Below are 20,970 nucleotides of genomic sequence, written 5' to 3' on the forward strand. Positions count from 1 at the left end.
CCCCTTGTGCCACAAGAAATCTGTTTATATGAAAATCCCACCCGCCCACGTTTTAACCCACCCATCCCTTCACTGTTCTCAACCCAGCGAGAGAGTTTTATGGAAAATCTTAAATGGATAAAAAATATCACAATGAGGATTTTGTTGTTGAGCACTCGTTGTAAAAAGAAAAGAAAACACACACAAAAAATTCCTTGTAGCCGCTCTCATAATCTATTTCTGTTCTAGGGTTTTGAACAGCATTGAAGAACATCCTGTGTGCGTGCATGCGTGCATGCATGTGTGCGCGCGCGCATTGAAGAGCATCCTATATCTATCTATCTATAGATAGGTAGATATGTATATGTATATATACATAGATAGATATGTATATATAGATACGTAGATTGATAGATATAGCTATACTGAGCTGTATAAATATCAATAGATAGATAGATAGATAGAGGATGCTCAGAAATAGATATAGATATTTCCAACTCCTGCAGAAAAGGAAAATAACTACAGACTACAATATAGCTTAGACTCAGACAAAGCCTCAAAAAAAGAATGAGTCTCGTCAGCTCCTTGTTTTCCTAGATCCTTAATGGCACCAAAGAGTTTCCAATTTCAGATTTTCCAGCTCTTGCTTTCTAATAAAGCTCATCTTGAAACACCTTGCTCTCAGTGCAAAAACATCACAATGCCATCTGAAGTCAATTAAAGGAAGTTCTAGGGCTGAGGCGGATGTAGGATGACCAGATGTCCCTATTTTTCAAGCCCTGCTGCTTCCCTGCTGATGGCTGGGTATGTTTCTCAGCCGCTGCTCGGAGGCTGGTCCCCACTTTTGCGCCCCTGGACCGGAGTCAAGAGCAGGAGGGATGCTAACGCCCGGGTGCCTGCCGTCAGTCACCGACCGAACGGGGCGGCCGCAGGGGCCCCGGCTCGGCGCAGGGCAGTGAAGCGGGGTAGGGAAGCCTGGCTCGGTTACACAGGCAGCACAGCATGCAGCTGGAAAGACAAGCCCCAATTAAAATGTGAACTTTAATAAAGGCAGCTGAATCTTCTGGTGCCAAAAACAGGACGGAGGTAGGAGGAGTTGATGAAAAGCTTCCTCAGCGGGACGAGAAGAGGAGCTGAGCTAAATTAAAACTCTGCTGGCCTTTTATCCACCACGGCACTGGTGCAGAAGGCAAACAGCGGTCACAAAGCTCCCAGCCCCTGCCTGCTCCTCCTTCCCTCGGGTCGGCATGGCTCGGAGGTAGGCCCAGACCCCAAATGCCATTCAGCTGGGCCTCCTTCCCTCTCCCTTTGGGATACCGTCCCACACTTTCAAGCCCAGATGCCTAGGGGTGGGGCCCATCCTGTGTGATTATTGCCTAGAGCCCAGCCCTGCTGCCCCGCTCCCGCCACGCTTCCCACTCCCCAGCTCCGGGAAACAAAGACCGAGACGACGACGGTCAAGATTCACACTAGTCCTCAACCTTTGGCCCGTTTTGTCACAGGCGGCTCTTGCTGACCTCCCGTGGAGCAGCCCCGCGCGGACCCCAGGGCCAGACGCGGCCCAAAGACAAGGCGATACCAGCAGCAACTTATGGGACGAGGCCACGTCCCAGCAGGAGCCGTCCCGTTCCCCTCCCAAAAGGCGCTGGCACGCAGAGGTACCTCGAGCAATTCGCCACCTCAATCCGGGCCCCTTCACAGACGCGACCCCCACAGCGAGGGCGAGGGCTGTCACACGACCGCGACCTGCACACGCAGGAGCCGGTGCTGTCCCCGTCCGAATGCTCGCACGGCTGCCACAGCGACCACGGCCCCAGCCTTCCGTTTGTCGTCAGGTTTTTCACCTAATTTGCGGGGGGGAAGAAAAAAAAAAGTCATTACTGAACGTTTACATTTCTGGAGATGGCACCGCAACGGAAATGAGATTAGGACGCAGCCGCCTGCCCACGCCGTCGTCTAGCGCAGCCTCAGCTTTGATCGTGCAGCAGCCGCCTTGTGCCCAGTGGTGGTTCGCTGCGCTGCTGCGGCTGCAATGCGCGGGACGGTTCCTGTAGCCTTTGTTTAGCGCAGGCGTGTCCGACGTACAGGCTGGATCCGGCCCAAAGAACTGCCCTGGCTGGCCTGCAGGGCTCCGGGAGTTTGGGGACGGGGTGGCTGAGGCCAGGCTGGACTCTGCAGGGGAGAGCCCCGCTAGGGACATGCGCTTGCAGCACGGGGGAGCAGTGGTTGCACTGCTGCTTGTCCGGAGCTACGTGCGGATCTGGCCCACAAAGAGGACGGTTTGACATCCCTGGTGCAGCACGTCTATAACATGAGTGTCCAAGTGGGATCATGGGCCCACTGCGCTAGGCGCTGTACAAATCACAAGGCCTGTCTGAACCAGCTAGCAGCCTAAACCAGATCGGAGAGTCAGCAGCTGGCCAAGTGAGCTGCTGCTTACAAAAGCCGAGTCAAACTTAGCTTTTGTAAGTCAAACAAAGTCGACTTTTCGACAATTTAGCTAGTCTATAAGGTGCAACTCTACCCTACCTTCCGGTAGATTTTATAAGTGCAAGATGGGAGGTGGGGGAGACGAGCATGGCAAACTTAGTCTGGAGAAGAGATGACTGAGAGGGGATTTAATAGCAGCTTTTGACCGCCTGAAGGGTGTTTCCAAAGAGCATGGAGTTCAGCGGGGGCAGATGGCAGAGCAAGGAGCAATGGGCTCAGGTTGCAGCAAGGGAGGTTTAGGCTGGATATTAGGAAGAACTTTTTCAGGAGGAGGGTGGTGAAGCACTGGAACAGGCTCCCCAGGGAGGTGGTGGGCTCTTCATCCTTGGCAATTTTAAGACCCAGCTCCACAGCCCTGGCTGGGATGATCTAGGTGGGGCTGGTCCTGCTTTGAGCAGGGGGCCGGGCTAGACCTCCTAAGGTCCCCTCCAAGCCCCACTTTCCATGATCCTGTGACATCTGCTGTGCCAGGCACTGTCAAGCACACTGCACTGCTCCACCGCAGCTGCCTCTTAACTTGGAAGCAGTGGAGCTGCCTTGGCACAGAGCTTCAGGATGGGCTCATTAGCACAAAATAATGAGGCCTGAGTTTAATTAGGCCCTAACCTAATTAGCCTGCCTGCAACACTGCATAGACATGGCTAGACAGGGCAGCGTGCCACAGGATCTCGCTCTGGGGTGCTGTAAGTTTGCTGTGAAGACAGGGCCGCCCCAAGAAGTGAGACCACACGGCCGAGCAGGGCCAAGCAGGGCAAGCGGAGCACTGGACTGGGTGTCAGGAGACCCTCTGACTAGACCGTGCTGCCTTTGAAAGGCAGGCTGCACAATTTTTAGCTTTGGGTCAGAGGCCATCCTTTTGCTCCGTCTTTGTACAGCACCTCACACACGAGAGGCCCGGTCAGTGCTTTGAGGTTCCCGGGCTCGACCGTCAGACAAACAGCAATGGTACCGGAGAGAGGGTGTTGCATGAGTGTGCTCCACCAGCATGTGCTCCTGTGCAATTAATCTAATCAGTGCTTTTAGCCTTCTGCTTTCATGACTGCTAAAATGACAAATAACCTTGCACATTGGGTATGATGTGTAGTTAATTAAAAAAAAACCCACCCTAGTGGCACAATTATTTAGGCAAACAGTCTTCTTATTAAAGGTAATTCCTCAGATATTCCCCTCCCACCTCCCTCTCACCTTCCTCCCCTCTCTCGCTCACATACGCACTCCCCTTTCTCTCTCTCTCTCCCCCACAAAGGCTCTGGTGTGATGTGAAACGAAAGAATCGCAGTTAGAAAATTCCTGTATACCAAAAAACAGTGGAGCAAATGCTATTTAGCGTGACCTGGGGGATCTCCATCGTGGACAGCTACAGTGCAGCTGCCGGAGACGTAGCACCAAGGAGGTGCACAGGACCAAGAGATGCCAATACCAGCAAACAGGCGGCCACGGAGCACACGATGCCACTTCCCTAGGGTCTAAGGGGTATGCATTGCCTCAAGGCAACACATCCCTGGCAGCTCCTCATGGGCAGACAGGAGTGACATCCGGTGGGAACTGCCCCATAACGGGACAAACTGGAAAGAGTGCAGCAGTGGGCAAAGGCTATGCTTCGGGGGCTGGGGCACCTGACTTCTGAGACGAGGCAGAGGGAACTGAGCTAATTCAGTCTGGAAAAGACAAGAGTCAGAGGGGATTTTTGGTAAGAGGGACCCTACCAACTGCGAAACTATGATTTAATAGCAGCCGTCAACTGTTTGAAGGGGGGTTATGAAGAGGATGGAGCTGGGCTGCTCTCAGTGGCGGCAGATGACAGAGCGAGGAGCAATGGGCTCAAGCTGCAGCAAGGGAAGATTAGGTTGGATATCAGGAAAAACTTTCTTATAAGGAGGGTAGTAAAACGCTGGAACAGGTGACCCAGAGAGGTGGTGCAGTCTCCATCCTTGGAGGTTTTTAAGACCCAGGTAGACAAAGCCACGGTGGGGAGGATGTAGTTGGGGCTGGCCCTGCTTTGAGCAGGGGGCTGGGCTAGATGTGACCTCCCGAGGTCCCTTCCACCCACATTGGCTGTGATAGCGCAGCTGGCAGGAGTGCAGTGAAACAGGCCTGCCATGACACTTGGACATACAGTGCCACCCCTGCTCCATACCCCCTTGGCCCACCTTGCGTGGGCTGTGCGAAGATGTCGAGCTGCCCTCTGCCTGCGCCCTCCTGGCTTCCAGCGAGGAAGCAGCAGCGAGGGAAGGAGGCAGCTGCCGCGGACTGAGAGGCTAAGCGAAGGATGTGGGGTATAAGAGCTGATGCAGGGAGAGAAAGGCCAAAGAGACCAAGCAAAAATTGGTGACCACAGCTCATAAGGAGGCTAATATGGAGAGCAGACTGAAGGGTGGCCAAGACTGGGCTGCCACAGGCTACTGCGGGGGAGGCAGGGGCAGAAGTTGACTGGATGAGACCCCCTCCAGACGGCTGCACGCATCCTGCCCCCCTTCCAGCTACTCTGCGCTCCGTTTCCCACCTATAGCAAACCCCGGAGGCCTCCTCATCCGGTATGAATAACTGCCGAGCCTCCTCCTGCCCCCGGACTGAAGCCGAGACTTCTTGTGGGGTCTACCTCCCTGCAACATGCCTTCTCCGTGGAAAGAAGAACAAGGTGAATCGGGGATGAGCTCTCCCCAGGGTCAAGTGCTACATGCAGAGCTGCATGAAGCTCAGCAGCTCTGGTGCAACTGCCAATAAAAGAGACACACAGCTTGGCCGGAGCTCCTCATTCCAAGCTGGTGAAGAAAGGAGTGGGCTGGGGCCCTGGCTAGCATCCCTGGCTCAGGTCCGGACCCAGCTACAGCTGCAGACAGAAACAGCACTGCCGTGCTCCAGTTCCTCCGCAGTCCCACAGCGCTCTGCCTTCATTATGCATTAGTGCTTGCTACTCCCAGAAAGGTAAGCCTCTTTCTGAATCCTTAAAGACGAGGAAATTGAGGCCCAGAGAAATGCAGAAATGTCAATCAACCGCACAACCAAGGGTAGACCGCTCTCTTGCTAAAACCTGGTTTGTGTTCTGGGTCCGGCCTTGTGCTAAGCTACTCTGAGCTGTCACCTTCTCTCTCAACCCATCGGCCAGCATCTGAAATAGGCAGCCATGACCTGGGAGTCGCTCAGCTCTATGACTACGCTTGCTGGGTGCATCGACATGTGACGGGCTGGCTGGCAGTGACCTAGCCCAGGGGTTTTGAAAGGGCAAAAGATGATTGGAGGACTTGGGATTCCATTTCCGCACCAATCAGGCCCCAGAGACTCACCCCCCTGTGTCCCGATTGGCCCCTTGGCTCACCTGGAGGGGGATAAAAGGGGCAGCATGGGCTGACTCAGGGGAGAGACCAGTGAGGGACAACAAGGGAGGAGCTTCACAGAGCCGGCAAGAGCTGAGCCAGCGGGGCAGGAGCAGTGCCCCGGAAGAGCCTGAAAGGGCAGAACCTGCAGGCAGCAGTGGGACCCTCAGCAGCGTGGCACGCAGCCGGCACGAGAGGCCACCCACTGGGCTCCAGGATCCCGTGGGAGAGGCCGCAGCCAGCACGAGAGGTTACATACCACCCAGGTTATATACACATGCAATTAATGTGAAGCAATAAACTCTGGAGCAGTCTGTGTAGGCTACTCCCGAGTGCAGCATCTACACGTGCGCCCAGGACAGCAGCAATTTGAGCTGGAGCGAAGCAGGCCCAGGCTGGCAGGGGGCACCGGGGGTGAGCCCCAGGCTCCAGGTGGCAGCGTTAATTCATTTACCACAGCCTCATACCATTGCACATGTAGATGGTGAAGCTTTACTCTGCAGCTAATTAACCTACTCTACAGTAAGGTGCATGTGCAGAGGCAGCCACCGTGTTGTAGTTAAAGTGGTTCTGAGCGTCTGGCCTTTGCTTTCAATAGATTACTAACCTGCAATAAAAAAAAATCATTCTGGGTGATGGTTACCAGGCAAGATGTCCAGAGAGGGGTACCATGAGGGTTTTTTTGCTGCGTTTGTTATTTTAAACCATAATCAAGAATCAACACAGTTTAGTTGTTACAAAGTTGGAAAAAAACAAGAGAAACCATCTCGAAACATGCTAGTTTGGGTTTCAGTGCCCTTTTTCTTTTGTCTTGCCAAAGAAAAATCCAAATATTGGATCATGTCACCTATGTCTGAGCCAGAACTCTTGCCGGTTTCAGTGGGGTGTTCTGCTTAGAAATCAATGGTACGATATGGCTTCATTTAGAAAAAAAAAGTCGACAAATAATTATTGGCTCATAACTGATACTGGGAAAGAACCCAAAAATTAGATAAGTAAGCAAACATAGCTGGAAGGTTGAGATTTATAAGCATGTCGTGTTGCAGATACGGGAAGCTTGTGCCTCTTGAAGAAATTACATATAGATTATTATTCCATCCTTAAATCCACCATAACCTCTTTAGTGAGTTCAGAAATTTGGATTAAAAAAATCTGGTGCCTCCATCTTTTTCCAGACAAGTTCTCCAAGGTGATTCCTCTATAAGCTAACACAGTGTCAGTCAGGAAAAGATATCCATGATCATATCTATACAATTTTGGAGCTATTGTGGTCCAATCAAATAAGAGAAGCCTCATAACTGTAACCACACATGCATGCACCAAAGGTTTCATCTTGCACAATCTAAATGCAGAATATCAAAGCTAAAAATCCAAAGTGTTTTGCAAACAGAATATTCTAATATATTCTAATATCATAGGCAGAGCCGATAGCATCAACTACTACTGCAGTTTGCCAAGACAAAGGCCCCAACCACAGCTGCGTATAACTTCGCTGAATTCAAGCGCTTGCGCTGAAATTTTCCACCAAGCGTCAGCCTGAATCTGAAATATTTGGGAAAGCTTCAGCCAAAATGATTTGACCATTTCTGAGAACAAGGCTACGAAGGGAAAAGATATTGTTTTGGCCGTGTTAAAAACACTAGCAACCTTTTCTTTGAATTGAGGATCCCGAGCAGGGGGACTAGCTTTTTTTCCGAAGCTGCCTCGAAAATCTGCCAACGTTTATCACTGCTATAAGGCCTTAAAGTTGCAGTGTGCACATGCTCAGTAGAAATGTCTGTGATTACCGTCAGTAAAGTCCCCTGGAAGTTCTTACCCTGCAAGTGCAGGTCTGCATTACTGGGCAACCTTCCTGAGATCAGAGAAAGTCTCTTCTGAGCTCTCAGCGGCACTTGGATGAGGAAGAAGGGGTGGAGGGGAGGCACTGGGATGGGCAAGGCAAAAGGAGTATGTCAAGAGGCCCTGGGAGAGGACTGGGACGTGCCCCACCATGCAGTGCTGGTCCCCCTGAAGGAGGACAACCTGCTAAAGCCCTTGATTACTCTGGCAGCTGAAGTGGCAGAGCCCTGTTTTATGGATCAAAAGGTCCCAGCCTTGTTGACGGCTCTCCCGGGTGCCACCAGGATCCTCCACGATGGAGCGGGCACACGACACTTATCTGCTGGGGTAACGTGCACGGGTTTTGTACACAGGTAACAACTGCACAGAGCAGAAAAGCGAGCAGCTGTCCAGGAGCTGCTCACAGCATGGCCACGTCCCGCTGGGACGCAGGAGGGGAATAGGTAATGCCCTGCTCATCCCAAGCAAAAAGCTATCCCGCAATACCGCAGCCACACAGATCTTACACGGGTGTCACTTCGACCTGTGTCTATCGACCTTGGGTTTTCCCAGGGTAACGCCAGGCCGGGCTCGAGTGAGTTACGCTGGGGGAAGGCTGTACACTTGTACTCTTGGCTCACACCAGGGCCAAAGCTTACCTCCATGTAAAGGCTAAGCATGGTTTACTCCACCTGGTTCCAACTCTGAAAATACACTGATGCATCTACTTTGGTAACAGCCCATCGAGTGGCAGAAGAGCACTGAGGAGGCAAGAAACCCACGTGCTGTTGGCACTGACTGCAGTTCAGGGTCTTGCGTGGGGCACAACACAACCACACTCAGGCTCCTAAAGCCAGTCGGGGGCCTAACGGGTAGACTAGAATCTGGACCCACGGGCTAAAAGTTAGATACGTGCTAAAGTGCCCCAAGGGAAAACCAGGAGCAATGGTCATAAACTCCTAGAAGAAGGTTTCAGACTGGATATAAGGAAAAACGTCTTCACGGCTCGTGTGGCCGGAGTCTGGAATAGACGCCCCGTGGGTGGTGGTGCAGGCTCCTACCCTGGAGACCTTCAAGAGGAGACTGGATGTACATCGTGCTGGGGTTTCACAGTTTCATAGTTTGTAGGGTCGGAAGGGACCTGAGCAGATCATCTAGTCCGACCCCCTGCCCTGGCAGGAAAGAGGACTGGGGTCAAACGACCCCAGCAAGGTGTTCATCCAACCTCCTCTTAAACACCCCCAGGGTAGGAGCAGTCTTTCCTGCCCAGAGCAGGGGCTGGGACCCCATGATCTCACGAGATCCCTTCCAGCCCAAAACTTCTGTGCACCGGTGCGTGAATCTGTAAAGTACACTGCTTAAATCAACGGCCCACGGCCCGCACCAGAGGGAAACGCATTTGAGTGCAGGGCAGAAGGGGAGGAAGGAGAAAGAGACCGATGCACCGTGTGGTCGGTAGGGTGCTCGGAAATCCTTCGGCATGAAAAAACGCCGCATTGATGTAAATTCATCTAGTAACAGTAACAACGCCTAAGCCCATTTGCATAATAAATTTTAATGCAAAGGGGGAACGAGCGTCCCTGGGAACCGGGCTAAAGTACAGTGCAGCGCTCCTGAATATTCTGTGCAGCTGCTACGACCTTGAAACAATGATCTGGACTAGCTTGTTCCCCAATGTTCGCCACAGCAGACGTGTTCAAACTAGAGGATTAACACCTCGCACACCTATCAACAGGCACAGGCATTAAACAGGACGCGATAACAGCATGTGCAGCCAAGGAGCCCTACATCCCAGTTCAACACCGGGAGGGTTATAAACACACAAGCTTCTGAATCCAGCGGTGAAAAACTTAAGCCTGCCAAGCTGAAGATGGATTGAAGTCATGACTAATATTTCCTGGGAAAATTTCTGAGAAGGGAAAGAGATAAGGGGAATAAACATCCCCGCACCGCTGGACATAAACAGCATACTGCCGCTATAACCCATCCAGCCCTCGCTCTGTGTACTGTACTTGGTGGCATTAGCATGCTAATTGGCATTAGATAATAACGATGGAACTTAATGAGAAATCTTCCACATGACCCCCCTCCCCCCCCTCCCCTCCCCACTGCAATTTAATAAGAGCTGCTCTCCTTCCCAGGTATGGGTCAAGCGACAGGAATTAGCCTCCGCCGTGTAGCCTCGAAGACTGTGGGCGTGAACGGGATTTGGTCATGGGGGTGGGGGAATAAAAGTGGGGAGCACGGGGGAGTGAACTGCCACGCCGACCCGACTCCCTGCAGTCAGTTTTGAGAAGCACTTCATGGCAAAAGCAAAGCGGCGTTCCCCCTCGAGTGCTGTAAATCAGGCTTGAGCCACGCTCAGGTGAGCAAAAGCTGATCGCTTTGCTCTCCCTTTGCCGCTCACCCGCGTGCACACGCGCTAGCAACCTCTCCCCCCAGCCCTCTCCTCCACCATACCCCGTGACCCTCTCGCTCTATTCACACCCCCACCTCCCCACACCGCCCCCCTCCACCCCCTCTTTTTCTCCTTCACGCTCTTCTTTGCTTCTCCCGTGGGATACCCCCTGCGGAGGAGCCCCGCTGGCCAGCACAGAGGTACCGAAACAGCCCTATGCTAGCCGTGGTCTCCCAGCCCCCAAACCACAGGTCCTCGAGATTAGCTGGGGCCAAAGAGCTGTATACCCTCCGCTCTGCTCATTGCTAGGGAGCTGTAGAAAAAAGAATATAAATTACACTCTGCAAGGCCGGGCAATTATTTCGGGCAGAGAGCCGCTTTCTGAGTTGGGGCAAGCCACTGAGGGCTGCACGGCAGGCAGCCAGGGGCAGATAAATATTAATTTTCTAACTTTTCTTAAGGGTCTGGATAGAACGGCCTGGCGGGCCGCATTTTGCCCACCCCTGAATTAAAGCCACCCTAAGGCTGCTCCAACTTTTGGGGGACGTGCAAGGCCTATAAAGCATCGAAATGTGGGTATTCAATACCGGGTTGACTACTGTCTGGATAACCTATTTCTCTCCCTCTGTCCTACACGCTGAGTACATTCATATATGTTTTTGGCCTTTCAAGTCCACTTACTGGGCACTCGGTAATATTCTGAGTCCACAGGCTCATGTTGGAGCTGTCCTCGATGGTAGTGCAGCGTTTCTGCTTGTTATCCCAGCCGCAGTACGGGTCTCTGGCTCCCAGACATTCCCTGCATGTGGAAAGAGAAAAGATTAGAGCTTTTTAAGACCGGCCGGCTCGAAAAACATGTATTCAAGTGTAGTTCTTCTAATATGACAGCTGTCAACCGTGCTGAACCTCAGAAGAAACAATTTCTTCTAGGCAAAGCTTTACCTCCCCGGGAGGAGAGAACAGCTGAATAACAAGGGTGGCAGGACACAAAGCAAATGTCACTTGTGCACGCCGCAGATTAAAAAGCAGTTCGCTCCCTTTCGAGGCCTCGGGGGGGTGGAAATTACTTTACAAATTTTCGTCAAAGAACGCTTGTCACGGCGGTATCTTTGCGCCCCCTCGTAATCACTCATCGGGGCCAAAGCTTGCACAAAGCAACCTCTGTGAGCATGTTTTCTGACACTGTGTCCCTGCAGAGGGGTTAGACAAGCAGAATTAGCCACTGGGCCACTCATAAAGGCTTTCTATTAGTCTTGGCCTTTGTCAGAACAATGGTTTCATTTATAATCCTAACATCGAGATGTCAGCTTGGAAAAGTCACAGCCGAACATTATTTCTGAGCCTTCGGCCGCTCCGAACACTGGCGCATTCATCCTCCTGCCCGATCCACATCTACGAGCGAAGTGTGTGTTCCCACCGTGTGAGCTGCTAAAGCAAAATAGCGCTGGCTACTACTTCCCTAGACAGCACAGGCCAGGGATAAACACTGGCCAAACCTTCGGCCATGCTGGTCACTCCCATGGGTTCCCTCCAAATCTTTGCCTGCCTATACACATGCTTGGGGGGCATTTTCATTAGACCGGTTCCCGGAGAGCCGCTCTAATTAAAACACCTCGTTGTCACATCAATGAAGCCCCCACACCTTTAAAAAGGGCCATAGGACCCTTTCACTAAACCTCATTCGACAAGGTTCAGCTAAAGCACCCCTGCAGCCATTTTAAAACACATATAGGCTTAATAGACATGACAGTGAGGTGCCATTAAAGCGCTTTAATTAGAACGTAGAGCAGGCTCAATTAATCAAGGCTAGCAATGGCTACTGATTAGTCAAGTCCGCGCCGACGCGTTCTAATTAAAACAGGAATGAGCACGTGTATAGGCAGCCTTTCATTTCCATTATGAAAAGACAATAACAGGACAAGCATGAGTCAGTGAGGGAGAGAGAAAGCCAAGAGGGACAAAACGTTATTTCTTTCTTTCGACGAGCCAGCCGTAGCGCGCACGCAATGCTCAAGTCTTTCCAAAAGTCCCACGCAACTCTAGAAAGGCCAAGTGAACAGTGGCACGGGCCCCAAGCATGGGGGGGAGGGGGAGAGTCAGGTCAGGCAGTGAAAAAGGAGGGCAGTAAGATTTATTCCGAGGGTAGGTATCAGCGTGATAAGTGAAACATCAGGAAAAAAATCAAATAAAACAAGATGTGAAGTATTCCCATCCAGAAATCTTTGAAATCCTATTAGCCCATAATCAGCTACAAATGAAAAAGCCTGTCCCTCGAGCACAACTCGGATGAAAGGCTAGTCCGAGCCGATTCCAAAGCAATTTGCCCGAAAGGAAACCCTGGCTGCGTTCGCTCTCCGGTACGATTTCTGTTACTATTTACCCGTCTCCAATTTGCTCCCGCTTCGCAGGAGGGTGTTTGTTTCACCGAAGATTTAAGCTGGCAAAATAAGGGATGCAGCGATCTCTTGGTCGCTTAAAGGGGGAAATGCAGTGAACAAGTTGCAGTGATGGGCAGCAATGGGTTCCTTTAAACGGCTTCAAAACGCACAAGGAAAAAGGCATAGACCATCCTGGCCTGGCCCATAAACATAAACATAAAAAAATAGAGGAGACTTGGGATCCTGAGCCCAAGGACATAGAAAGGGATATGTGCGGCTGTGCTTATTACTCTGGCCAAAGAGCCCAAACCCCCTGCTTCGGCAGCCCGCGCTGCTCCAACGCTGCCTTTTCTGCAAGAAGTGCGGCGCCGCCGGCGTCGCTGCAAGGCCAGCAGCCCCTCGGCAGGGTCTGGCCAGAGTTACCAAGCTGGCCCCGGGACTGGGAGCATGCTCAGCCCCCTGGGTAACCTCAGTGCTTCAGGAGGGAACCGCGCCGTTCCTGGAGGGAAGAAGGAAACGCCGTGGAGGAGGGAAAAAGAGTCAAAGCAAACCAGAATCCTGCCCAGAGCTCGCAGTTCTCTCCTCATCCCGCCAGCCCTCGACGCCTCCAGCCGATCGGCGAGCGGAGGCAGGTGATTGCAATTTGTAAGGGGGAAAGCTGTTGTGAGCGGTGCCCTATTTTTTTCTTCCCCTGGAATTTAATTCCTCGGACGACAGGCACTGTATAAATTCTCCAAACGATCTCCATATGTTCAGTGCTGCAGCCCACGGCCACGCCGCAGGCTGCAATCTGTCCCTGTTAGGCACTGACCACTTCTCTGCCACTCTCATAATGTGTGTCATGCTGCTAATGTGCTGCTCGTCGCTGGGGGCAGCGAGCTACAGACCTGAACGGCGCGGCGCGCTCGGTGCATCACAGCCCGCCGGTCCCTCGCCTCGCACGCGAGCCCCTGCCGCCGACGGGCGAGCAGGAGCTGCATCGCGGAGCACGCACCTTGGCGAACGCCTGACACCAGCTACGCCTCGCGCTAGGGGTCTGGATCGTGGCCGGAGCAGGCCGTCATCTCCCTGCTCCCTGCCGTTTCCAGAGGACACGGGCTCCGCTGGTGTGTCAGCATGCACACGCTATATAATTTACAACAGTCACAGAACAGGATTATTTCTCCTCCTCCTGAAGCCTGACCATTTGAAATCTAAAAACAAAACCCAGGAGGCTGACCCCTCTCATTTCAGAATTGAAAGCCCGGGCATCTGACTCAGCCCAATTATATCAAGTGACGGGGAAACGTTTTAGACTGAAGAGAAATGGATTCTCTTATATGCAGTTTGCTTATTTCCCCCACCTCCCCCATTGTTATAAGCTAAAAGAGCATTACCATATGCTGTACTGAATGTTTCCACATCTGTGTTCATTTAAATCTTTTAAAAACATGTCCTTATTTATTTTATGTATCAAACTGCCATGCACATCCTTATTTATTTTATGTATCAAACCGCCATGCACATCCTTATTTATTTTATGTATCAAACTGCCATGCGCATCCTTATTTTATTCATCATACAGCCATGTGCACACAAAGCCAATACACACACGACAAATACACACATAGGCAAACATACACGTTTGCACACACATACACATCGAAATTCACGGCAAAAAACAGTGTTATGGTCGTCAGCATTTGTTGCCACCGCTTGTCCCTGCCCCTACTGCTGTCCCTGGACCCAGCACAGCAGATCCAGCCCAGGAGGAGCCTCGAACGCAGTACTACCTGACACCCACGCTGCAAAGAGTCTGTGAATGTCTGATGCTACCAATATGGATGGGACCACTGACTTCAACGGGGCCAGGATTTCATCCCATATACAGACGCTTCCAGGGTGAACACCGTACACCCGCGAGAGCTTAACATTGTCTCAAGGGACAAATGATGCGATATCATCTCACCTCAGTCCTTCTCAGAAGGGAATCCACCGGCCTTCCCAGCAACCCTTCCCTGGAGGTACACCAGAGCATGGCAACAGCGCTCCTCTTCATAGTGGGGGTCATTCATTGCTGACCTATCTAATAAAGTCCCATGTGGGGGGCGAAGGGGCAGAGGCAGTTAGCCAAGTTAGTCTGAAGTCTGGCAGGAGGTAGAGCAAGGTGGCACCCATGGACTTTTGCGGGTAGCAACCTACCTCTTCAGGCCGCGTGCACGTGAGGGTGTGTCAGACGTGGGCAAAGTGAGATATTGCAGACAGCAAATGTCTCCCCCCACCCCTTCTCTTTACTAGAAACCACTCAGTCAGAAGTCAGGAGAATACCTCTCCCGCGAACAACTACCAGGCTGGATTTAGTATGACAGGGTGTTAGTATCAATAGTGATTCACTTTCGTTCATTGGCTTGCAATAAATGTCTTCTCTGAGGCCTAATGGAATACACCAAAAGCACTCAATTTAGAAACAATTCAGCTTGTGTCTCCTGTACAGGGTGTTTTGTCTCTCTCTCCTTATTCTCACTTACCAAGGACATTTGCATGAAAATAGGATCTTCTTCCTAAGACTTCACTTGCTGCCTGCAGTTTCGGAGCCGTGCGCCTGTGGGCTGGTGGCGATCACAATCGCTTCCACAGCCGTGACTCAAGATAACACAAGGGATTAGGGCTCCAGGCAGGGGGATCACTGCCGAGGCCCCAGCCGCACCTCAGTAAAGTCCACCGGAAAGATTCCCTGCGACTCGGACGTGCTGTTCTCAATCACAGCATAGGGGTCTGGTGGTCCTAGACATACCCATATTTGCAGACCCACAGGAAAGGAGGTCTGGAAGGGAGCTCAGGAGGTGATTCAGTCCAGCCCCCTGCCCAAGGCAGGATTGTCCCTGCCTAAGCCATCCTGCACGAGCATCCTCCAGATTGAGCGCTGGAGGCGACGATGTTTATTGCTTCCACGATGCTGTCCCCCACCGTTGCGGGAGTCATCGAGGAACTGTGGCAAGGGCTCTCTAGGGTCACGCATCTAGTTAGTCCCAAGGTGAAACTCCCCAAGGGACACTCAGCGAACTGTGCAAACCCATCTTCATGCTCTGGACCACACTCATAGGAGATGAGAAGGGAGCCCAGGTAGGCACAGCAGCTCTGAGGGTACTGAGCTATGGGTGCTGGGAAGCCAGGCTAAAGCTGCAAGGAATCAGGGGGGCAATAGGGAGGGACGCTGGATGTTACCTCTGCAGAAACAGTGCTGGGCTCCAGCAAGTCTCGGCAGCCCCTGGAGATTGGGTCCTGCTGGTACTGACTCTTCCCTTGCTCAACCCAAGGGATGAACCTGGAGCAGGCAAGCACAGCGCACAGCACCCCAGAGCACGGGTCCGCATACCGCGGGGCACATTTACATCAAGGGTCTCTCCTCCTTCACATCCCCCATCACCCACGTCTTGGTTCCACGTCCTTTTCAAAGGCTCAGCCTCATACACCCACGCCCCACTATCCACACCCTCTTTTCCACCCCAGGCCCATTGCATCTAGCAATACCTCTTCCAGTCACAAGACATCCCTCCAGCATGTATTTCTATAGGCTATAAGCCACGTTATCCTCTAAGGTAGAGGAGGGTGGGTGGCCAACTCTTCTGCATTAACCAGTGCAGGAACCCTTAGGCTAGTACCTTGGACCACGGCAGGGGCGCCACTGATTTCCTACTTCTCTAAGCTTCTCTGTGCTTCTAAGGCCGGGGCAAGGAGGGCAAGTGCCAAGCTCCCCCGGGCTAGCAGGGGGAGGCCGAGGCTGTGCTTGCTGCAGGATGGGTGGGAGCTAATGGAGGTAGGAACCAAAGCAACTTCCATGAAACCAAATTAGCAGGTGGCCCCTGGGGCCATTTCCATAGAGCTGAGGCTAGGCGCCAGCTGCTTTGGGGTTGGGGGGCAGCGCTCCCAGGACCGGCTGAGCTGGCCCCAGCTCCCCTTGGGGGTGCCTGTGAATCAGATCTGGAGCTGGTCTGTAGTTCACTGGCAGTGAGGAGGGAGGGAAGGAAGGAGGGAGGGGAAGCACTGCAGATGCACCGGCTCCCCCCACCACCTCCAGGTTGGTTTCACTCCACAGCTGGGAGCGGAGTCTGCCCACAGCTGGCTCCCACAGCCGCACGAGCAACGGCACGGCACTCGCACCCCAAAGCAGTGGCTTCCTTGGCAGCAGGCTGCCCCCCACGTGCCACAGCAGCCACTGCTGCATATAGATCAGGTGCATGGAGCAGGGCACTGCTGGACCTCTTTGCCTAGCAGGAGAGGCAAGGAGTGAGCCGTAACATTGAATCTGACTCCTCTTTGCAGGGGGTAGGTGCTTCCAGCCACCCCTGGGAGGGTGGGAGAGGGGCCACTTCATCCTGGGATACTGGAGGACCTCAACTCGTGCGATACGTCTGTAGGGAGTGGTCACATCTTAATGGAAAAGGAGCTGGGTTGGCAGACGAGGGATAATCCTGCCATGGAGTGACAAAACTTTGAGCTGCATAATTAATAAGCCACTGTAGAAATGCAAAACTCCAGAACTCTTGGTTCAGAAATGATACCTTTTATTAAACCAACTGAGCAACTGAAAAAAAAATCTTTTTCTGCAAGCTTTCAAGGCTCACGTGCCCTTCATCAGGCTCAGGGAAAATTAAAGATGGTAAAAAGTCCCCACAGGTAGAAAACAAACTTCATTTTTGCACAGAGGCAGCTGAAAGTGGACATTTTGCTAGAAACTAGAGTTTTGCATTTCTTTTTGTCTCAGACCAACACAACTACCAAATACATCCCTTAAGCCACTTTAAGGTGTTCACGTGTAGACAACCCAGGGGTTACGGGCTCCAGGAGTTATCCAAAATGACTCTGTAATGAGGCCCTGTCTCTAATGGCGTTCATATCAGCCCCCACCCCAGGCACCTAAATGATGCATGCACTTGGGAGCATTTGCTCATGGGCTGAAGGATTTCTCCCTTAAAAACTTAAACTTTCCAAGTCCCTATTTCCAAGAGTTTCTGCTACAGACTTTAATTTGCTGCCATCACAAGATGACTTCATCTTTTGGTCAGTTTTCCCTGATGGCTAACAAAAGCTTTGGACCGTGTCATACATAGCCCTTTAAATCACCACAGCAAGACCCAGGTGATTACAGTCCAACAGACCAAGGGAAAAAAACTGGATTGTTGTGGCTTCTTCCTTCTCTTCTGCTTCATCGGGGCGAAGGACAGACAAGGGCTCCTCTGTCCCCAGAGTCCCCGAGTGGCTGTGCAGGAGACTCAGACTCCCAGCCGAGAAGAGCGGACTTTTGTCTTCCCTAAAGCCAGACAGCAAGGAAAGAGGAGAGGAGGACTCAAAGGAGATTTGCATCTTATGAAAATAAGATTGAAAAAAAGGGGAGGAGGGGACCCACCTCAAACAAAATGTTGAGACCTTTAAAAATGTAAAAGCTGCGGAGAGGGGCTAGTGGTCCATGCACACCCATTGTCTTCCCGCACCGAGCAGCCAAGCGGAGCGGGACTGAGCTGCATTAGTCGGGGTCGAGTAGCAACTTCATTCCTCTGCTGGTGCAACGTACGGTATTTCAGGGCCAGGCTTTGCCCCTCCGTTACTCGCAGCACGTCGGGTCTCGCACTGCAAGCAGCAAACCGGCCGCGGGAAAGTAGGGTACTATGCGAACAGCAAAATCTGCCCGCGTGGCTCACCAGCGAGCTGGGTGATTCGCGGGGTAAGACTGGCCCGGACACGCTTGGGTGCTTTGTGCTGACACCGGGCACCAAAAGACAGGGAGCGGGTGCTTGGGGGAGGGAGAGGAATTTATCACCTACACAGCATCACCTTCAAATGATTTCCACTGTGCACACGATTTGTTTCGAATGCATAAATTAAATCCCAACACAGAAGAATTACCTCGGAAATTAAATAGCAATCTTCCAGCCCACTGAAGAGCCAAAACACATCTAACTTATTCGAAAGTAACAATGAATTGACACGTGGCCTCCATCGGCAATTTTACCTGAATTTTCCCTTCCACACCATAGACCTTGACTCGGCTTCGTCTTGTGGTTTCCAGCTCCTGCCCGAACGTTTCCAGCCTCTCTGGAATTGATTGTGGCTTTACAGATTATGGCCTCACACCATCTACACAGCAAACTATTCCATGTCTGATGCCCTCTCCATCATGTCTTGGTAACAATGAGTTTTTTATTTGGGGAGAAGTTCATAACTTCATAGATGTTTAGGGTGGGAAGGGACCTCAACAGATCATCGAGTCTGACCCCCTGCCTGGGCAGGAAAGCACGCTGGAGTCAGACGACCCTGGCCAGGTGCCTATCCAGGTTGGGGGTTTTTTTAAAGGCAAGAACGAAAAGTAGCATTGCATTCACTCTAATATGAGGATTAATACTGCCCTGCAAACATTCAGACTCAATCTGAATTTTTGTTTATGTCAGTCAAATAGGTTGTTAAAAAAAATGAATAAATGCTGCTCTCTGAACACCAGTAGGATCTCTGTCATCGCGCCAAGCAAAACTGTAATACATTAGGTCTCCAACCACCCACCACAAGGAAACTGGGATACTATAAAAATCCCAACGAAGGGATAGTCAGGAGGCGTTCCTGAATGGGGAGTGCATCAGAGTCCACTTCCTAACCTCAGCAAACTCAAGCCTTAAGGAAATACCCCTCATATGTCAAACAAACTGCCCATTGCAGAGCTCATGCTGGTGTCCTGTCTAGGTCCTGGCACGTGACTAGCTGGGACTTGGACTCTGCGCTTCGGCTGGGTCATTGCAGGTTTTGTAGCTCGGAGAACGCTGCTAGCTCCTGCGGCTTGCTGGAGCAAAACCGAAGGGTGCTTGCTCCTGGCAGCAAAGGAATATGAATGTGTGGAGAGGCGACCTCTAGACAGTGAAGACCAACCAAGCCCTTCCTGAGAGCCACTCTGCCCGATTTGCTGAACATAAAAACTGCCATTTATTGGGTCAGACCATAGGTCCATCTTGCCCAGTCTCCCCACTCCCCATGATGGGCTCAGGCCCGTGCCCTCTTACAGCACATCAAATAGGCCAGTGGCACGGAGCGGATGCTGAAAGGGAGAGCAGTATGACTCTGTTAAACTATTAATGTTTGCAGGGTAGTATTAATGTTCAGATTAGAGTGACCAGGGCGGTTTCCCCAGTTCCTCTCCCACTTGCAGCCCCCAGCATTTAAGGTCTAGGAAGTTCTGGTTCACAGGCTGTGCCCCTAACTCCCACACTCAATAGCTACTGATGCCCCTTTCCTCCAAGAGTTTGTCCAATTGCTTCGCTGGCGGCACTGCCAGCTTCCACAATACCTTGCGGCACGCCTTTGTTGCATGCGGTGTGAAAAAGAACTTCCTTTTGTTAGCTTTGAACTTATTACAGCCTACCTGCTGCTCTGCTTTCTGCTCCCTCTGCCCTGCTCCCTCTGCCCATGCACTGCCTGCCCCTACCCAACCCGCCACGTGCTATATGCAGAGGCTGCCCATGCCACTCGTGGCAGGTTGGCCACCTCTACTCTGGAAGATGCTGCCGAGTCGGGCCCAGAAGCAACCACGACGTGACGGAGATGGGAGTCATTAAGCAGGAGGACTGTAAGGGCAAACTGACTTTGCAAGAGTCAGAAGTGGTGATCAGAAAGTCCGAAAACAATCAAAGAAGTCCAGCAAGGCCACACCACGAGACCCCCCCTCCCCCAATCCCATCCAGTCCTTTTAAGAGTTTGTGGGCTTTTTTTCTCAACTCTGAATGAATTATTTCTGCTCAGCAAAATGTCCACTGAAGATGCGGTTAGACAGAAAACGTGTCAATCAAGGAGTCAGAGACTGTAATAGATGTCTAGGCTATCTAGAGTCGACCTTGGGGATCTAGTTGATCTCTTGCCTAGGGCTGGGTTGACCCTACACTGGACAAGTGCAAGGCGGTCCCTTCAATCTGTCCTCCATTGCTTTGTTCCTCGTGTCTTGAAGTGCCCCTAGAGAGCCGGGTGCCGCTAAATTGTTAGTACGTTCAGCAGTGGACGTAAGTGCCCGCAGGTCCATTAGCCTACCTCGCACGGTGGCACAGAGAGGACGCTCAGGGACAGCACTGAAACAGGGCCTACCCACAACTGTCCCCATCACCCTACAGCCGATCCATCACTCGACACCCTGAGCCATCCTCTGTCCCCATCACCCTACAGCTCCCACCATTTGGCGGTCCAGGAAGTCCTAATTTGGAGGTTGGCAGATGAAGCAGATGATTACAGGTTCTGCACAAGATTGCTGGATTTGTTGGGTGTTTTGGGTTGCTTCGGCATGAACGAAGCTTTGGGAAATCCCAGTAAATGTTACTGCCGTGCATTTGGGCCTGACAAAGAAGGCTGTCACCAAGCCAAGCAAAATGGACCTCTGTGAAATACTCCCAGCCACAGGATCAATCAGTCACCCACAAGGAAACTCAAATGCCGTAAAATATGAACGCAAGGGACAGCCACCTCCACTGGGACCAAACGAGCACCTCTCTAAACCAAAGGCTAATCTCGTTAGCGGCTACCCACCGGGGTAACAACGAAGTGGCTAGTGCACGTGGGCGTACCGCTGCATCAAAGTCTAACCATG

General features: G+C 51.9%; 1 protein-coding gene across 2 annotated transcripts in view; it reads right to left on the bottom strand.

Annotated features, from left to right (window-relative positions):
• SEMA5B (semaphorin 5B) overlaps positions 1–20,970 on the bottom strand; it is a 244,427-nt gene that overhangs the window by 39,915 nt on the left and 183,542 nt on the right. For both annotated transcript variants that reach the window (XM_019554058.1, XM_019554059.1), the window contains exons 12-13: positions 10,681–10,798; positions 1,642–1,823 (exon numbers count right to left, since the gene is read on the bottom strand). In XM_019554058.1, coding sequence (XP_019409603.1) covers positions 1,642–1,823; positions 10,681–10,798 — 300 coding nt within the window. The remainder of the gene's footprint in view (positions 1–1,641; positions 1,824–10,680; positions 10,799–20,970) is intronic.

The sequence above is a fragment of the Crocodylus porosus genome, unplaced genomic scaffold, assembly GCF_001723895.1.
Source record: "Crocodylus porosus isolate Cpor-Errol unplaced genomic scaffold, CroPor_comp1, whole genome shotgun sequence".
Lineage (NCBI taxonomy): Eukaryota > Metazoa > Chordata > Crocodylia > Crocodylidae > Crocodylus > Crocodylus porosus.